The sequence below is a fragment of the Mustela nivalis genome, assembly GCF_964662115.1.
Source record: "Mustela nivalis genome assembly, chromosome: 19".
NCBI classification, from domain to species: domain Eukaryota; kingdom Metazoa; phylum Chordata; class Mammalia; order Carnivora; family Mustelidae; genus Mustela; species Mustela nivalis.
In genome coordinates, this window is record NC_139038.1 from 23,510,877 (window position 1) to 23,531,421 (window position 20,545).

At 36.2% G+C, this 20,545-nt stretch overlaps 1 protein-coding gene across 2 annotated transcripts in view; it reads right to left on the minus strand.

Annotated features, from left to right (window-relative positions):
* Positions 1-20,545, minus strand: part of LOC309854549 (phospholipid-transporting ATPase ABCA3-like) — a 143,346-nt gene that overhangs the window by 18,178 nt on the left and 104,623 nt on the right. For both annotated transcript variants that reach the window (XM_082713833.1, XM_082713832.1), the window contains 5 exons: positions 15,565-15,784; positions 11,598-11,750; positions 10,538-10,716; positions 3,802-3,927; positions 3,380-3,574 (listed from right to left, as the gene is read on the minus strand). In XM_082713833.1, coding sequence (XP_082569959.1) covers positions 3,380-3,574; positions 3,802-3,927; positions 10,538-10,716; positions 11,598-11,750; positions 15,565-15,784 — 873 coding nt within the window. The remainder of the gene's footprint in view (positions 1-3,379; positions 3,575-3,801; positions 3,928-10,537; positions 10,717-11,597; positions 11,751-15,564; positions 15,785-20,545) is intronic.

Genomic DNA, 20,545 nt, shown 5'->3' on the forward strand with positions numbered 1-20,545 from the left:
ATTTACAATTATTATATCCTCCTATTGAAATGACACTTTTTATCATTAGTGTCTCCTGAGAGTTTTAATTAGTTTACTTTGTCTGACGTAAGTCTAGTCATTCCTGCTTTCTTTTGCTTACCAATTGTATGAAATATGTTTCCTTAACTTCACTTTCAGTCAACGTGTATCCTTGAATCTCAAAGAGTTTTTTGTAGACACATCATAGTTGGATTTTTTTTTTCATTTTCTTTTTTCCTTTTTTTTTTTAATTTAAGTTCAATTAGCCAAGGTATAGTTAGTTTTTGATATAATGTTCATTGATTCATTAGTTGAATATAACACCCAGTGCTCATTCTATCACATGCCCTCTTTAATTTCCATGACCCAGTTACCCCATTACCCCACCCACCTCCCTTTCTACAACCCTCAGTTTGTTTCCTGGAGTCAAGTGTCTCACACTCTTTGTCTCCCTCTCTTATTTTTTCCCATTCAGTTTTCCCTCCCTTCCCCCATTGTCCTCTGCACTATTCCTTATGTCCCACATATGAATGAGGCAGTCCTAAGAGGGAAATACATAACCATCCAAGCATCTCTCAAAAAACTAGAAAAATCCCAAATGCATGAGGTAAACTTACACCTAAAGGACCTGGAGAAAGAAAAGCAAATAAAGCCTAAGCCAAGCAGGAGAAGAGAAATAATAAAGATTAGAGCAGAAATCGATGAAATAGAAATCAGAAAAATAGCAGAACCATAAGTGAAACTAGAAGCTGATTCTTAGAATTAATAAGATAACAGTTGAATCTTATCCATTCAGCCTGTTTTTTTCTGGTGGGGGGTGGTGGTGTTTAGTCTGTTGAGACTTGCTGATAGAGAAAGATTTGTCATTGCCATTTTGTTAACTGTTTTTTGTTTGTCTTATAGTTCTTCTGTCCCTCTTTTTCTCTCTCGCTGTATTCCTTTGTGTGTCATTGTTGTTGCTTTTTGATTGACTGACTGACTGATAGGTGTTAATTCCTTTTCCTTTTCTTTAATGTAACTTCTTAGATATTTTCTTTGTGGTTACCAAGGGGCTTACACAAAATGTTTTATCACAGTCTCTTTTAAGCTCTTTTTAACAACTTAAATTCTCTGCTTTTCTCTTTTTCCTCTACATTATATGCTATTAATGTCATAATTTATATCTACCTGTATTGTATTATATATCCATTAACATAACTTAGTTATAGCTGTTTAAATAATTTTTTTCTTTTCTATTTTTCTAAGATTTTATTTATTTGACAGAGAAAGACACAGCAAGCCATCCTAGGATCGTGGGATCACAACCTGAGCCAAAGGCAGATAGATGCCTAACAACTAAGCTGCCAGGTGCCCCTAAATATTTTTTTAACTTTTACAGTATAATTAAAAGCAATTTACCCACCACCCATATAGTAAAACATTTCTGGTTTTGATCTTTATCAACGAGCTTCATATTTTGTTAGGCTCTCATATTGTTTTCTATCTTTTCTTTTAACTTGAAGAACCCCGTTTAGTTTTTTTGTTTTGTCTTGTTTTTGTTTTGTTGTTGTTGTTCTCTGGAAGAGTGTTCTAGTGGTGTTAAACTCCCTCAGCTTTCGTTTGTCTGAGAAAGTCTTCATCTCCCCTATACTGAAGTACACATTTGCTGGGTATAGTACTCTTTGTTGGCTATTTTTGTCTTTCAGCACTTTGTTTTGTTTATTTTTATTTTTATTTTTTTGACTATATCTCCCCACTCACTTCTAGCCTGTTTCTGCTGAACAATTTTATGAACATTTATGGGGGTTCTCTTGTATGTAACAAGTCACTTTCCTCTTGTCATTTGCAAAATTCTTTGTATTTAACTTTTCATAATTTGATTATGTGTCTCAGTGTGGGTTTCTTTGGATGTACATTTTTATTTTAATGCTTTGGTCTTCTAGATCTGATGCCTATGTCCTTCCCCAGTTTTGCAGTTTTTATCTCTTATTTTGAATAAGTTTTCTGCTCCTTTCTCTTTCTTCCTTCTTAAGCTTCTGTAATGCATATATTGGTCCTCCTGATAGTGTCCCTTATGTTTCTTATGCTATCTTCACTTTTTTCATTTCTTTTCCTTTCTCTTTATCAGAGGATTTCCACTGACTTGTCTTTGTAATCTTACCCTTTCTTCTGCTTGATGTAGTCCACTGCTGAATTCTCTATTGAATTTTTTCAGTTCAGTTGTTAGATTCTTCAGATATATGATTTTTGATACTTTTATGCTTCTATTTATTGAAATTCTCATTTAGATCATGCTTTGATATCCTGAACTTGGTTAGCATACTTAAAATCATTGCTTTGAACTTTCCAGCAGATAAATCACTTATCTCATTATGGTCTTTTCTGGATATTTACCTTGCTCTTTTGTTTACAATATATTTCACTGTCTCTTCCTTTTTCCTCTCTATATTGCATTAAATAAATTAATTAAATAAAAAAGCCAACTCTCCCTGCCTAGATAAGTTGGCCTTACATAGAAGAAATCATCTGGCCAGGGGTTCTCCAAACCTCTTAAAACTTTATGCTTGTCAAAACCACTGCTTATGTTAGTGACCCTGGGAGATTAGAGTGTATCAAATCCCATCAAGCAAAGGAAGTGCCCACAAGTTCATTCAGGTTCCTGGAAGAATACTAATTGCTTGCCCCATTAGTTCCCAGATGCAGATTAATTTGAAGTTCAACTTTTGTTGGGATGTTAGATATGTAGTCTAGCCCCTCCTGGCAAGAAACGGAGCTGGGTATGTTGGCCTACTTGCTTTGTACTGAGCCATCCTGTCAGACCCAGAGCTAGATTTGGGGACCAGTCCCTTGGGTGGAAGCCATAAAAACTGAGGAGCTACATGTATGGTTTAAACTTTTCAATCCTCAGGCAGAAGCTGGGAATTGGGGATTCCCTCCTGAATGTAAGACACTGTGTTGTAGGTGGGGTTTACAGAGAGAATGTGTTTCAGCTTATCCTACCCTTTTTTATGTGAGTATTTCCTCAATTGTATGATGTGTAAGAATCTACCAATTCATTTCTGGATTTCTCGCAGAAGGAAATGATCTCTGTGTAACTATTTATTCAGTGTATCCATGGAATGAGGGAAAGTTAGGAGCCTCCTATTTCACCATCTCATTCTCTAGTAGTTTCAAAGAACAGTAAAGACACTCTTGTCTTAGATTCTCAGAGTAAGGCTGCTCTTATTATCCTATCACTTCCCTCAAAAATGTATTTCTCCCTCTGAAATCCGCTGACTGAGTCAACAGTATCAATATCAATACCTGCCATGATTCCTACCTATCACTTTCCACTACTTTCCTTTTATCTCTCCCCCAAGTAATCATGATACTCACATCTCAGATAGTAATCATGTCTTACCTCTAGAAGATTTTTGGTGATACTTAAGTTCTCAATAAACACATCCCCAGAGGTAGCAGTCTCTTCTCCAGTCAATATTTTGAAGGTAGTAGTTTTTCCAGCTCCATTTAATCCAAGCAATCCAAAGCATTCCTTCTTTTGGATTCCAAGGGAGATATTTCTGACAGCCAAAACAGCTGGCCATGTAAAATATATCTTTAAAAATACAGAAAACACAATATAGCAAAAGATATGTATAGGTTAAATTAAAAAAAAATACATCAGACCCCTATGGACCACTATGGACCTCATACAACTTCACAAAAACTCTCCTACTCTGTTGGACTAATACACAGATTCAGAAGACCACAGTGAGCCCCTGATGCTCATGACATGATCTTTAATAGGAATGAAATCATAAATTGGCTATTGAACAATATTACCTTTGTGAGTTCCTTAATAAGTACTGTGAAATTCAGGGATTCCTGAGGTTGCTCCAGGATTCTGTTTCTCTCAGCTTGCACATCATCATCTTCAGATTCCCCAGATAATTCTGTGGACACTATTGCCTATATTTTCAAAAACAGCATCACAGAGATGGAGACCTCTTAGACATCTAGTCTAGATAACTGATTGACTTCAGGAAGGCTTAACTGGGGATTAATCTCAAACATGTCAGAAAAGAAATTTCAAATCATTCCCCAAAAACTTCCTACATACCTGTCACACTGTCGTGTATATGACATATACAATAGGGGATATACCTATCCCCTATTTCCGAAGTTTAAAAACTATATTCCTACCCAGAGAGCAAGTAGTTTGTTCCTATCAAAACGGACACTTCATCAAAAACTGGATCCATGGGCTCCTGGGTGGCTCAGTTGGTTAAGTGACTGCCTTTGGCTCAGGTTGTGATCCTGGAGTCCGGGATCGAGTCCCACATTGGGCTTTCTGCTCAGTGGGGAGTCTGCTTCTCCTGCTGACCTCTCTCCTCTCATGCTCTCTTTCTCTCTCTCTCTCTCAAATAAATAAATAAAATCTTGGGGAAAAAACTGGAACCACAACACACTATAAATTATAACCAAATACTATTTGCTAATTACATTTATTTTATAAGATATCAATACAACTAGAAATAGGGAAGATTAACTCTTTCTTTTCTGAGAGGAAGAGTGGAATCCAAGGACCATTTCACAAGGTAAATAAACTGAATTTTAAAAAGTAAATAGGAGTTAATTAGGAGACTTATAATGGGAAGGGAGAAAAAAGGGCAGGGCATTCCACATGGTAGAAAGAGTATGAAAGAATAATCTAAGATATGTCCATTACCCTATTTTAATTTTTAACTTCCTGTTTTGAAAAAATTTTGATTTATAGACAATTATAAACACAGGATAATTCCAGTATGCATGTTAGCCTTCTAATGTTAACACCTTACACAGTCACGGTACACTGATCAAAATAAAGAAATTAACATTGGTTCAGTTCTAGGAACTACAGATTTTATTGTAGTTTAGTGCAAAATATGCTGAATAATTTTAATGCCACTTTTAGTCTAAACTTTTAAAGCACGACATATCCAGACAAGTGCATAAATCATAACCTACATCTTAATGATTTTTCACAAGGTGAACATATTTATGTAACCACCCCTGATAAAGAAAACAGAGCATTATCTCAACAGTAACTGGAATCCTGACTTGTAACTCTAAATATTATATATTAGTTTTGTCTGTTTTTGAAATTTATATGAATGAAATTCTACTTTATTTTTTAATTTTTAAATTAAGTTTAATTCCAGTAAACACAGAGCTTTAAATTGGTTTTTGGTGTATAATATAGTGATTCGACAATTCTACATACGACTCAAGTTCATTGTGATGTGTACTCTTAATCCCCTTCACCTATTTCACCCATTCCACCCACCAACCTCCCCTCTGGTGACTGTGAGTTTGTTCTCTATAGTTAAGAGTCTGTTTCTTGGTCTGACAGTCTCTTTCTCTTAACAGAATTCTACTTTATGTAACTTTTCTGTGTCTGGCTTCTTTGGGGCAATATGATAGTTGTGTTATTATTCCATGCTGTTCCATATGAGTTTATAGCCTGCTTCTTCTTATTGCTATATTCTATTGTGAGAACAGACATTTCTTTTGTTATGTTATTCATCATACAGTACGTCATGTCATTAGTTTTTGATGTAGCATCCCTGGATTCATTTTTGTGTATAACACCCAGGGCTCATTACAACACATGCCCTCCTTAATAACCATCATGAGGCTAACCCATTCCCCCCCCCAACCTGTCTCCCCTCTGAAACCCTCAGATTGTTTCCCAGAATCCATAATCAGTCATGGTTCATACCCCTCTCTGATTTCTCCCCCACTTCAGTTTTCCCTTCTTTCCCCTAATGCCCATTATATGACTGACAAACATGTGGTCTGCTTCTTTCTCTTTCTTAAAGGGGGTCTATATGAATAATGCTGTGTGAACATTCTTGTAAATGTCTTTTGGTGAACAGGAGCCTGCATTTATGTTGGATTTATACCTAGAAGGGGAGCTTCTGGGTCTGAGTATGTGCTCATTTTCATAAACATATGAAGACAATACTTTAGAAGGTAATGCCAGACAGTTTTCTAAAGAGTGATCAGTTTATATTCCCAACACCACTGTTTGAGATTTCTAGTCATTCTGCAGCCTCAGCACTATTTTTCTGAGTATGCTGTGGTGTCCTTTAGTGGCTTTAATTAGCATTTACTGATGACTACTAATGTTGTGAATTTTTACATATATTTATTGCATATTTGGATATTCTTTTCTGTAAAGTCAGTGTCTCAAGTCTTTTGCCCACTTTTAAGTTGGGCTTTCTGTCTTTTTCTTACTAATTAACAATTCAAAAATCTTTTTCCAGTTGGTGACTTGCCTTCTCATTTACTTGATGTCTTTTGATAATGATGCCCTCACTATCATGAAGGTATTTGTTATGTTTTTGTTCTAAAAGTTTATTATTTTACCTTTCACATTTAGATCTACAAAAAAGTTGTTAAGTTACAAATGATTTGTACAGAGTAAGACAGGAGTCAACTTCCTTATTCTCAATGTGGATAACCAACTGGATCAGCACCATTAATTGAAAAGAATATCCTTTCTCCACTGCATTATGTGTCAATGTTGTCATATATCAGGTGACCACATATTTGTACATCTATTTCTAGACATTCTATTCCATTTGTTCTTGAATTTTAGCATGTGTCAGAATCAGCTGGATGGCTTATAAAACATAAAATAAAACCAAAAGCTTCTGATTTTAGTAGGTCTGGGGTGGGGTCCAAGAACTTGCATTTCCTTTTTTTTTTTTTTTTTTTAATTTGACAGAGATTACAAGTAGGCAGAGTGGCAGGCAGAGAGAGTGGGGGAAGCAGGCTCCCTGCTGAGCAGAGAGCCCAATGTGGGGCTCGATCCCAGGACCCTGAGATCATGACCTGAGCTGAAGGCAGAGGCTTTAACCCATTGAGCCACCCAGGTGCCCCAAGAACTTGCATTTTTAAAAAAGAAAAATTCCAAGCTACTACAAAAAACCACGCCTTAAGGAAAATTATTTTTCTAATACATTGTTTTATTTGTCTGTTTTAGTTACTATAGTTTATAAAAAAAAATACTTATATATGGTAGTGTTAGTGCACCACTTTTGTTCTCCTTCAACACTTCCTTGGCTATCCTTGGCATTTTGCATTTCCATGCAAACTTTAGAATCAGCTGATCATTTTCCACACACAAACATGTACACACAAAAATACCCACTAGCATTTTGATTGGAATTGTTTTGAATCTTTAGATCAATTTGGGAAAAAACTATCATTTTCCCAATATTGGGTTTTCCAAAGCAAGTTCATGGTATTCTTTCATTTATAGGTCTTCTTCAATCTTTCAATACTGTTTTGTACTTCTCCATATAAAGGTCTTGTATAAATTCTGTTAGACTTATTCCTAGATACTTTTTCTTTTTATGTTATTTGAAAACAACATTTGACATGTCACTTGTTTGTGGCTTATATATGGATATATAACTGATTTTTCTATACAGACTTTGTATTTAGCATATTAATTTTAACATTTCATTCCTTTAACTATGTACACAATGGTGTCATTTGTAAATAATGAATTTTTAAATTTTTACAATTTTATGCTCATCATTTTTTTTCTTGCCCTATTGCATTAATACCTATAATAGATTGGATAAAAATTGAATTTAAAAATGGAATAAAAGAGGGCACCTGGGTGGCTCAGTGGGTTCAGCCACTGCCTTTGGCTCAGGTCATGATCTCAGGGTCCTGGGATTGAGTCCCGCATCGGGCTCTCTGCTTGGCAGGGAGCCCGCTTCCTGCTCTCTCTGCCTGCCTCTCTGCCTACTTGTGATCTCTCTTTGTCAAATAAATAAATAAATAAAATCTTTTTTAAAAATGGAATAAAAGGTATAGCATAGGGAATATAGTTAATGGTGTTGCAGTAGTGTTGTATGGTGACAGATGGTAGCTACACTTGTGGTAAGCATAGCATAACATATAAACTTGTGAACTTACTATGTTGACACTTGAAACTAATCTAACATTGTTCAACTTGGGTCATGATCCTAGGGTCCTGGGATCAAGCTCTGCAGTGGGTTCCCTGCTCAGTGCAGAGCCTGCTTCTCCCTCTCCCTCTGCCTGCCACTTCTCCTGCTTGTGCTCTCTCTCTGTCAGGTAAATAAATGAAATCTTAAAAAAAAAAATAATATTATTTGATGTAGATTCTTCTTGTGGTTACTTTTTACCATATTAAGGAAGTTCCTTTCTGGTTTTGGTTTGCTAAAGAATTTTATAAGAAATATAATTTTATCAAATCTTTTTTCTGAATCTCTCAGGACTATAATTGCTTTTCTGATTTTTCTTATTAATATAGTGAATTATGTTTTATTAGTATGATGACTTAAAGTGTTACACTGTTAACTTAAATTGAAGTTAAAAATTAAGAAAAAATAAAGTGTTACACTATGCTTGCATTCCTGTAATAAACCTTACCAGGTGATGAATTCAAACTAACATTTTTGTGAAGGATTTTTGCATCTGTGTCCATAAATATAATTCATCTGTAATTTTTCTGTTTTGTAGCATTATTTATAGCTATTATTCTCTAAGTTATTATGGCCTCACAAGACAGTAAGACAGAAAAATAAAGTTAAGAAAATAAATCAATAAAATAGAAAACAAAACATATAACAGAGAAGTAAAAAATTCAAAAGTTGGCTCTTCGGAGAGATTAATTGGTTAAACACCTATCAAGAGTAATTAAGAAAACAAGGTTGGGGGCGCAGAAAAACTACAAACTACTAACGGATATTAAGAACAAAACAGAAGAACACTGCGAACAGATTGTTGTCGATACATTTGATGATTTAGATGAAACTGGCACATTCCTTGGAAAGTGCAAAATGAGAAAAGAAGAGAAAACCTGCACATTCCAACGTTATATAATTTGAAACTCTTATTACAAACTTTCCCTCAAAAAAAATCCCAAGTCCATATAATTTTGCCATTAAATTCCTCATTCCCAAAACTCGACTGCCCTAGAATGAAGTTCAAGATCCTTAGCATGGCACTTTGGAGGCCTTTCCCAGCTCAGCCACATCACTTTTTTTCTTTTTTCTTTCTTTTTTTTTTTTTTTTTTTTTGACATATAATGTATTATTTGTTGCAGTCATCCTGTCCTGCCTTCCAAAACCTTGGCTCCAGACATAATAATAGCTCCTTGAATGTTTTCCAGCTCCTTGTCTGTTCATAAGTTGACCTCTATGCCTTGGACTCACTTTCTCAAGTGTCACCCAATGCCCAAAGCTTGGTTTTGTGACACCTAGATGCATTTACAGTATTTTGAGTTTCTGTTTATTAGAGCACATATTTTTTGGATTGTATTTGTCTGAACTCTGATTTGGTCCCTGTCTTGAAACCCTTTCTCTTATATCTCTATGGAGATCTCCTTTACCCTCTCTTCCAAGTCTGGGAATCTGTTTGTTCCTTCTGGGCCTCTCCCAGGAATCTGAGACCTGTCCAACATCTAGTATGATACCAGGTACATAGTAGGTACCTGAGGCATATCTTTGGAATGTATGACCTCAGCCTTGGGTGTTGGACTTTGCTGGTGCTAACAAGCTTTTTGCATGTTCACTTGACCTGACCCTTCAGTTCCTGGGCTTTTCCTACCCACTGAGAAATTCCCTATGTAATCTTGCAGATTAATGGTTCAGCTGAATAGGAGACACTCATAAGATCTGGACACCAGGTGCTGGCTCTATTGATGACACCAGAGCTGAGCCTTTGCTCAGCATCTTCCCCACTTCTGGAGGCAATTCTGGGATATTCCCTGCCTTTTATGCCTCCATTAGTGCTACCATTCATACCTTACTCATGCACATTGTATCTTGAGTACTTATGGAGTCAGATCTGTACTGGGAAATGTGAAGAAAGACCACATTGGCATAGTAAGACTTTGGACTGAAGTCTAAGCTTATGGGACAGTCATGCAATTTCATCTATTTTGAAAACAGGGAGGCTCCTTTTGCCTCAAAATATTCTTTCTTCTAAAAACACTTCAGACAGTGGTTCTCAAAGCATGAAGGAGTTGCAGAAGCACTACTTGAAAATGTATTACATATGCAAGTTCAGGCCCTACCTAAGGTTCACAAAATCAGCAACTCATGGAGCAGAGACCAGCAACTTGTATTTTAAGAAGACTTCCAGGAGAGTCTGGTAAATGCCAGATTTTGAGAGCAACTGCTACAGAGTCTTACTATGAAGTGTGCACTCTGTAGGCTGGCAGAATCAATACCACCTGGGAGTTTGTTAAATAGCTAGGGACCAAATTAGGGTGCATGAGCACTTTGGGAGGAAAATGGACCTCTGATAAGAGATGTTCAAAGGAAAGCTTTCTATTATAATAAAACTATAAAAAATAACCATATTTTGACTAGCAAAGCTCAGAAAGTTTAGAAACCACAAAGTTCAAATTACAATGAAGATCTTTGATTAACATGGATTTCAATCAACATAAACTGATTTATATTTCCATATCCAATAATGGAATTCGGCATATGTGGAGGCATGTTTTTGGTCTTAGAGATATCCCTAAGATCCATAGCCAGGTACTTACCTTATTAAATTTCTTGTAGATACCAAAGAAAATATAGTGAAACACAAAGGTTTTCACTTTCCATGAGGTGGTCTCCAAAAGGAAAATCAAGACGAAGAAAATAAATCCCAAAACAGCCATCGCAATTAAAAATTTTCCTATTGCATCTTTTTCCAAACCATATACATTCATCTCAGTTACTGATGTCAATGACAAAGGAAAAGATACAGGTTTATTTTTAAAAATTATTTCAATAGGAAAACTATAAGAAGTCAAAAACTGGAAGTACTACAGAATCAAATAGAATGATTACCAAATAAACACAAAATACTATATTTAATGGTATGTTTGATGACTTCATATGTCATGCAAAATATCTTCAAGATCCTTTAATTCCATGAATTTTGTCTTGCTATAGTTCTAGGCATCCATTACCAATATGGTACCATACAGCCAGAACCTTTGGGCGAATGCCTGTTCACACTAATCAGAGTAGTGGGTAGCAACAGAGGCTTTCCTTGCCCCAAAAGACATTTCCTTTGAAACTACTTCAGATGTTGGGTCTGAAAATGTGGAGCAGTGGCAGTAGAATCACCTGGAATATGCTACATATGCAAACGCTCTTACCTATAAGGGAATACTAACATTTAAGCTGAGTTGGAAGTGCTAAACAGCTGACACTTTTTCAACTGCTTATGAGAAAAAGGTAATAATTACAAGGTTCTAAATTCATATATATATATATATGTGTGTGTGTGTGTGTGTGTGTGTGTGTGTAGGTGTGTATATAATATATGCATATATGCATAACTATGTATCACATTTTCTTTATCCATTCATCCATGGAGATTCTATCCCATGAGAAAATGCATTATGCTAAAGTTTTGAATCTTAGCTCTAACTTGTACAAATTGTGTGACAGAGTAAGTTATTCAATTTTATATAAACTTTAGTTTCCTCATAGTGAATATAACAACACATAACTTGATGGTCATTGTGAAGATTCAAAATAATAAAGGTAGAGCTATGTATGTCAAATAAGTAATAGGCCAGTGGTGTCTGACAAGTCCCAGATACTCACTTGCTTTACTACAATTTATGAAGGCAGGAACGTCTTTTGAGGAACACAGCAGCCTTGTATTTTGGTTATTAAAATATTTACTGATGCTCATCCCAAAGTTATATATGGGTAACACCATCAATGAATCAAGTAGAAGGCTTTCAGAACCAGATCCTTTGTGATTAAAAAGATAGCATTAGCATGTTTTATACAAAATGAATTGCTCCAGGAAAACAAAATCTCCCCAATGAATTAAATGGAGAAAATTACAAAGCTATATTATTATCCTCACAAAACTCTCACTTCTTACCACTAAGTATATGCTTTGTAGCATAGTTTATATTGATAATTACAGCACTAGAAAATCCTCGGCAAAGTTGATATCACTATAACCTGTAGCATAGTTTATATTGATAATTACAGCACTAGAAAATCCTCGGCAAAGTTGATATCACTATAACCTGTCTTCTGTCATCTGATGTGAATAGGAAATGCATACTGATTTCTCATTTTTCTTATCTTATCTTATCATTTTTCTTATCATGGATGAATAAAGAAACAAAGTTGTGGTAGAAAAGTCAGCATATGACAACAGTAGGAAAGAGATAAATATTTTATCAGCTGAAAGGAGATACATCTTCAGAGAACCAAGTCTAAAGCTCACTGAGGTTTCTTTAAATATTAACTTAATGTGTATAATAGTTGAAGACTATATATGAAGGAATAGGCAACACGATTACAAGTTAAGTTAACGAAGGTCACTGTAGGACTTCAAGACCGACCTCAGACTGTTGGTAATAAATATAAGATGATATGCCTGGGCAGAAAACATCTTTGTAAGACACTTTGATAAAAGTGAGATGGTAAACCAAGGAAGACAGGGAATGAGTGAAGTTCCCAAGATACAAATTTTCTAAGTGGTAAAGTCATACCAACCCTGCCTCAAAGAGGCTAACAATTGGCGTATATGCAAATAATCTATTATCCAGAAAGAATTCTGGACACTGACTGGCCACCTGAATAGATGCCAAAAATAACAAGGAGCTAATGTTATAAAGTATTTAGCCTCTCTCCATAGAATACAAATATTCTCTTTCATCTTAAAAAAATATATATTTATGTATTTGACAGAAAGAGCGAGAACAAGCAGTAGGAGTGGCAGATGTAAAGGGAGAAGCAGGCTTCCCGCTGAATAGGGAGGCTGATGTGGGGCTTGATCCCAGGACTTTGGGATCATGACCTGAGCTGAAGCTTAACCAACTGAGCCACCCAGGTGCCCCTATAAATATCCTCTTACTTCTAAGGAGTAGAGGAAGATCTTCCTACATAAAGTAATATGCTAATATAACTGATTTTGATTCAATTTTGTCATGTAACAAAAACAAAAATCAATTTACACAATCAATAAAAAAATTAAAAAAAATTTTTTAAGTAATATGATTCCTTAGCTGACAACCTGCTGAAGGGTACCATATGAATGGGGTGTGGAAGGATACAAAAACTGAGGAAAAAATGGTTGTAAATGCATGGATAATGTTTTAAAAATGCTTTTCTTCCAGATCAGCATGTGTACAAACCAATAGGAGTAGAATACCAATCAACCAAACTAGATACAATCATAAACAGTGCAGCCATTTTGTGTGTAATGACCAAAAATTAACTCACTCTGTAGGATTTAGAGAAAAGGAGAATTACTATCTGTTGTTTTGGTTTGCCTCTCTATATTCTCCATATTTCTGAAAATAGTTTCCTGATTTTCTTACCATCTCTGAATAATGAGTTCAGTTTCTTTTCTAATTTCACATTCTTTATTCTCACCTATAACTACATTAACTAGGGCCTTAGGTGTAACATTGATTTGAAAGGGAATGTTGGCAACCCACAGAATGGGAGAATATATTTGCAAATGACACTACAGACAAAGGGCTGATGTCCAAGATCTATAAAGAACTTCTCAAATTCAACACCCCCAAAACAGATAACGAAGTAAAAAATTGGGCAGAAGACACGAACAGACACTTCTCCAAAGAAGCCTGGTAGTGGGTTTTAAGGAGGGCACGTATTGCATGAAGCACTGGGTGTGGTACATAAACAGTGAATCTTGGAACACTGAAAAAAAAAATTAAAAAAAAAAAAAAAAGAAAGAAGTGGGATTCCTGGGTGGCTCAGTCACTAAGCATCTGCCTCCATCTCAGGTCATGATCCTAGGGTCCTGGAATTGAGCCCCATGCCGGGTTCTCTGCTCGGCAGGAAGCCTGTTTCTCTCTCTCCTACTCCCCCTGCCTGTGTTCCCTCTCTCACTGCTGTGTATTTCTCGGTCAAATAAATAAATAAAATCTTTAAAAAAAAAAAAAAAAAGAAGGCAGCATACACATGGCTAACAGACACATGAAAACGTGTTCATCATCATTAGTCATCAGGGAAATTCAAATCAAAACTACACTGAGATACCACCTTACACCAGTTAGAATGGCACAAATTAACAAGGCAGGAAACAAATGTTGGCGAGGTTGTAGGTAAAGGGGAGTCCTCTTACGTTGTTGGTGGGGATGTCAGCTTTACTTTGGTAAAGAGTACAAAGGTTCCTCAAGATGTTAAAGATAGAGCTACCCTACAATCCAGAAACTGCACCACTAGGTATTTACCCCAAAGATACAGATGTCGTCAAAGAAGGAGCACATGCACCCCAATGTTCATAGCAGCAATGTTCACAATAGCCAAACTGTGGAAGATGCTGAGATGCATTTCAACAGATGAATGGATAAAGAAGATGTGGTTCTTATATACAATGGAGTATTAGTCAACCATCAGAAAGGTTGAAAACCCACCATCCATATCGACATGGATGGAAGTGGAGGGGATTATGCTAAGTGAAATAAGCAGAGAAAGACAATCATCACATGGTTTCACTCATATGTGGAACATAAAGAATAGCACAGAGGACCATTGGGGAAGGGAGGGAAAACTGAAGGCAGGTGGATCAGAGAGGGAGACAAACCATGAGAGACTATAGATGCTGGGAAACGAACTGAGGGTTACAGAAGGGAGGGGCTCTGTGGGTGGAGTAGCAGGGTGATGGGTATTAAGAAGAGCACGTGTTGTGATGAGTACTGGATGTTATATGCAACTGATGAATCACTGAACACTACATCAAAAACTAATGATGTACTATATGGTGGCTAACTGAACATAATAAAAATAAATTAATTAAAATAAAAAGACCTCTGAGAGGGATGCTGCCTTGCAGCCCAGCCAACTTGATTTTAGCCCAATGTGCCCTCTGATAGACTTCTCATCTACAGAGCTGTAGGATGATACATTTTATAATTTACTAAGTTTGCAGTGACCTGCTACTGCAGCAATAGAAAACTAACACAGAAACTAATTGACAACAATGTGACTAACTCAGTAGTCACATTATAAATGAGCACCACAGTATAAATACTTCTACATGCTTCTTAGTCTATTATTCAGAGATCAGTTCTTCTTCATGTGGCTTAATATTGCACCTTGAAGAGGTGTGCAAGGAGTATTAAAATATGTTTCCAACTATCTCAGGGAATTCTTTTGTGGGAGGGCAAGACCTAGTATGGCTGAATTACTTAAAACAGATCTAATTAATGTTCACAGGGTCATTTAATAAAGTAGTGGCAGCATTTGTGCTCTAAGAAACTTCTCTTTGCCATCATTGCCAATCCAATCAATCTCTCCATAATCTTAAAGTCAAAGGAGGAAAATGAAATAATAAATATTGTACTGAGCCTGGGCCAATGGACTGAAGGACTGGATTAGTGAAAATGTAGTGTCTTAACTCGTCTTGCATTGCCCCCAACATAATGCCTATAACATCAGTGACACTTAACAAAAGATTATTAACTTACAAGCAGTATAATTTTTCCCAGAAATCCAGAACAAAATAACTTTGTATTGTTCTTATCTTCAAGACCGTATTTCTTTATTTATGGGGGAAATGGTGTGATGTCCTTACCTGATGTAGTTATTACTGACTCCAGTACTATGCCGAAAACTCCTGCAAAGTAGTTTAACATCACAAGCTTGATGTAGGCACTGGTATGACTAGAAAAAAGGAAACTTATCAGGTACGTGAAGGGAATGACGGACCAGCCAAACAGCAGGAAGATGATCAGTGTGTCTAGAAAGCGGTAATTCTTGGTCAGTTCATCCAATCCAGATAACAGGAACACCACCTGAGACGGAGAATACACAAGTAAAGTCAAAGTGGAGAAAACTATGCAATGACTAAGAATTCAGTCTAATAACTTAGAAAAGTGGAAAAGTCTTCCTTTGTTAGAACACTAAGTATTTTATTAACCAAACAATTTTGTCTGGGAGCCTGTCTACTGAGGTTCTTCTGCTTCTCCCTCAGGTGAGGGAGAATTGCCTCCAATTGCCATTCTCTTTGTTTTCATCTACTTGAAAGTTTCATTTTGTTCTCCTTGAACAAGATCAAAGTATATTCTTTCTTTTCCTTCCTCTAACCCCAAGTAAACCAAATTCTCAGTATTCTCAGAAATGAGATCCCCTAGGAAACAAACCTTTTTTTTTTTTTTTTTTAAGATTTACATTCTGGCAGATGTAAACTGTAATGCTAAGGACATGCCTTTCGTGGCTCTCCATTTTTAGATTCTGCCTATTGGCTCTACTCTGTTTTCCTACTCCTCCTTTCCCCATGTCAGCCACTCAGTTGAGAAGCACACAGGAAAACTCAAAATTAGAGGGGATCTAAGAAGGGTAACAGAGAATATATAGAGTTGTTACAGAAAATAAATCTCCAGAAATCGACATCTTATAAGTTGTTAAAACTGTGGTTTCTCCAAATATTCCAGAATCATTTATTTTGAGCTATTAAATGTTTATGTAGCAAGAACCTTGAGAAGTAGATGGTAGGATTAAATTGAGAATTGCTACCAGTGATTGAAAGCAGGTTCTCAGTGGTAGTAGAAAAAGCAGCAAAAATAAGTAAACAAACAAACAAACAAACATAGCATAGATGAAAATATTTGGGAATTATGAGCATGGCTACTTTGCTTCTGTCATCACAGACTTTCAGTCTCAAGAGAAATGAAGTGAATGTAAATAATTATTTAGAATTTTGAATGATCTAGGTATTTTTTTCCTTGAAAGATTTATGATGTTTAGGGATTTCACTAATTATAAAATGTACATTTTTAGGTAGGAAGACTCAACATTGTAAGAATGCAGCTATTCCCCAAAATAGTCTATAAACAAAAATATCAATAAGATATTCAGTTGAATATTTTATTATTTTTTTACAGATTTTATTTATTTATTTGAGAGAGAGAGAGAGAAAGAGAGATAGTATAAGCAGGGGGAAAGGGAGGGAGAAGCAGACTCTCTGCCGAGTAGGGAGCCCATATGGGGCTCGATCCCAGGACCCTGGGACAATGACCTGAGCTGAAGCCAGACACTTAACTGACTGAACCGCCCAGGTGCCCCATGGAAGTAGCTTTTAAATCAGGTATATAAACAGCCAGAATGAGCACTGTAATTTATTTTATCTTGGGTCTTAAGAAAACTTTTGTAGACAGTCTCTAAAAATAATTATCAAGTGAAAATTTTATTTTGAAATGTAACACATTCAAAATTGTACAAAATACAGATGAACAGATCACTCAGATATTACAAAACAAACACTGCTGTGAAAATTACCATAGACACCAATGCAACTCAAGGCACAACATCTCCCTCCTCTGTGAAGGTCAACACTATCCTAACCTCTATGATAATTACTTTCCTTCTTTTCTTTACAGTTTTAACAAAAACATCCCTAAATACTACTTTTATTTTTCAACTATACATAGAACTATATAGTACGTACTTCTTCCTACCTGGCTTCTTTTGCTAACATTGTATTTGTGAAATTCATCCCCACTGTTGCCTAGTGTGGCAGTTCATTTTCATTGCTCTTTAGTATTCTAGGGTATTATTGTATCACTTTTATTCATCTGTTATACTTGATAAATACTTGAGTTGTTTGCCATGTTTATTGTTTATTAATAGCATTCTTAAAAACCTTTTTGTACATGTCTCTTGCACATATATATGCATTGGAGATCATATATATATATCATATATATATCTTCAAAGTTTTAGAATATATATAAAGTTTAGATATATATACCATATATACATATTGTGTGTGTTTATATATATATGTATGTATGTATGTATATATATATATATATATATATATATATATATATCTTCAAAGTTTTAGAAGAAAATGTCAAATTGTTTACCAAAGTAACTGGACCAATTTATGTTCCCATCAGTAATAATTGCCCCCTCCACTGCATTAAATTATTATCCATATTTTGTATTTTAGCTTTCTAGATTTTAGCTATTCTGATAGGTATATATTAGCCTCTGTATTTGTTTTCTAATGCTGTTGTACCAAATTCACAAATTAGTGGCTAAAACAACACAAAGTTATCTTATAGTTTTGGAATGGTTCTCACTAGACTAAGATTAAAAAAGTCCACATGACTGTATTCCTTCTGGAGGCTCTAGGAGAAATTCCATTTTTTGCCTTTTCAAGCTTCCAGAGGCTGTTTGTATCACTCAGCTCAAGGCAGCTTCCTTTATCTTCAAAGCTGGAAGCTTAGTATTTTTGAGCCCTAATCTCCACTGTGCTGGTATCTGGAGGTGTGGCCTTTGGGATGTAATCAGGTTAAGACAAGGCCGTGAGGGTGGGGTCCTGTGATGGGATAGTATCCTTACAATAAGAAAGGTAATTGAGGAAGTGGTGATGCAACATGGGGGCTTAAGTGGGTAGAAGAAGAATCAATGAAACAAGATGGAATTGGGAGGGAGACAAACCATAAGTGACTCTTAATCTTACAAAACAAACTGAGGATTGCTGGGGGGAGGGGGGTTGGGAGAAGGGGGGTGGGATTATGGACATTGGGGAGGGTATGTGCTTTGGTGAGTGCTGTGAAGTGTGTAAACCTGGCGATTCACAGACCTGTACCCCGGGGATAAAAATATATGTTTATCAAAAATAAAAAATTAAAAAAAAAAAAAGATTTGGCAAAAGTGAAAAACAAAAAAAAAGAAAGGTGAAAGCAGGCTCTTGAGCTCTTGCTCTTGCTCTCTCCCTCTCCCACTCCTTCTAGCTCGCTCTCTCCTTCTCCCTCTCTCCCCTCTCTGCCATGTGTGACACAGTGAGAAGACAGTCATCTTCAAACCAGGAAGAGAGCCCTCATTGGAAAACCAAATCAAATGCCCCTTGGTCTTGGACTTCCTAGCCTATGGAACTGTGAGAAAATAAATTTGTGCTATGTAATCCACCGTATCTATTTTGTTAGAGAGGTCAGAGCTGACTAAGACAACTAGTTTCTGTATTTCCTTTTCTGGAGACCTTTACATTGTTTGAATTACTGTCCAGCATTCTTTCATTTCAACCTAAAGGAATCCTTCAGCATTTCTTGTGGGGTAGGTTTAGTGGTAATTAACTTCCTCCACTTATTTAAGACAGTAGTTTTAAGTCTTTGTCTAACAGCTCCCCTGTTTGTACTTCAGGGATGGTTGCTGTCATTTAATTTTCTTCCCTTGAATAGACCATATTTTCCTTTTTATTTGAAGGCCTTATGATGTTGCTGTATAAACTTGGGTATTTAAAATACCCAGCCACCTCTTCCAATCCTTGTACTGACACTGTCAGGGCAGTTCTGAGACTAGGGATCATTCCGATACCATCAAGATCAAAGTATTCTCAGGTCTTTATGAGCATGTGCACTGTCTTGGCCTATGTATTGTTTCTTGATTCCCTCCCTTATATATAGAGCTGCTTTGACATGTCTTAATTTCCCAGGACCTTACACTAGGCTCTCCTTGAAGCCTTAGGCAGTCTATTTTATGTTTCAACTCATCATTTTTTCTTCCAGGCATCTTCAGGTCTGTGGTGCCCCTGCAGGGTTCACAGCCAGTAGCTACTATTGCTTTTCCATACCTAAAATCTTAGACAAGAAAGAGAGCAGTCCTTCTTTCAGCCTCTAGACAGGCCAAAATGTTGAAAATAAGGAAGGTCTGTTCTATTTCTTCCACTTCAGCGGACAGGTGGCAACTGGACTGCTATATCCTCCAGAGCTACACTAGGGACAGGCTGAGTCAAGAGCCCATAAACAGGGGCACCTGGGTGGCTCAGTGGGTTAAGCCGCTGCTTCGGCTCGGGTCATGATATCAGGGTCCTGGGATCGAGTCCCGCATTGGGCTCTCTGATCAGCAGGGAGCCTGCTTCCCTCTCTCTCTCTGCCTGCCTCTCTGACTACTTGTGATTTAAAAAAAAAAAAAAAAAAGAGCTCATAAACGTGCTATGAAATTCCTGTCATTTTGAATGTGACATTTTCTTGTTTGGGGCACAGACCTATGACTGTTTTCTAGAGTTCCTATAAACTTGGTTGAATTTCACTTGTTTTCTTTTTTCCTCCACAGGGGAGAAAGGACTTGGGACTTCCTCCTATGCTATCTTGTTGAAAACATTTATCATTATGTTTTTGCTAAGTATTTTCTCAATAATTAATGCAATTGATGCTTTTCCATATGTTTATGGGCCACTTGGATATCTTCTTTTATGATATACCAGTTCTAACCTTTTTCTTTTTTTTTATTTAACTGTCCTATTCTTACTGCTAAAGAATTATACACAGAATATGATCCAGATATGAAGTTACTCCTAAGAACATTAAAAGAACTATGTTGACTATGTCTGAGAAAATAAAAAAGCAGAGAGCATAGGTTTATAGATGAAGAATGTCACAAGATAATTTAAATTTTTGAAAAGAATTATCTGGTTCCCCCTGCTGCCTGCCTCTCTGCCTACTTGTGATCTCTGTCAAATAAACAAAATCTTTTTAAAAGAAAAGAATTAACTGGAAGTTTTATATCTGAGGAACACAAATCTGAAATTAAGAACTCATTAGATAGGT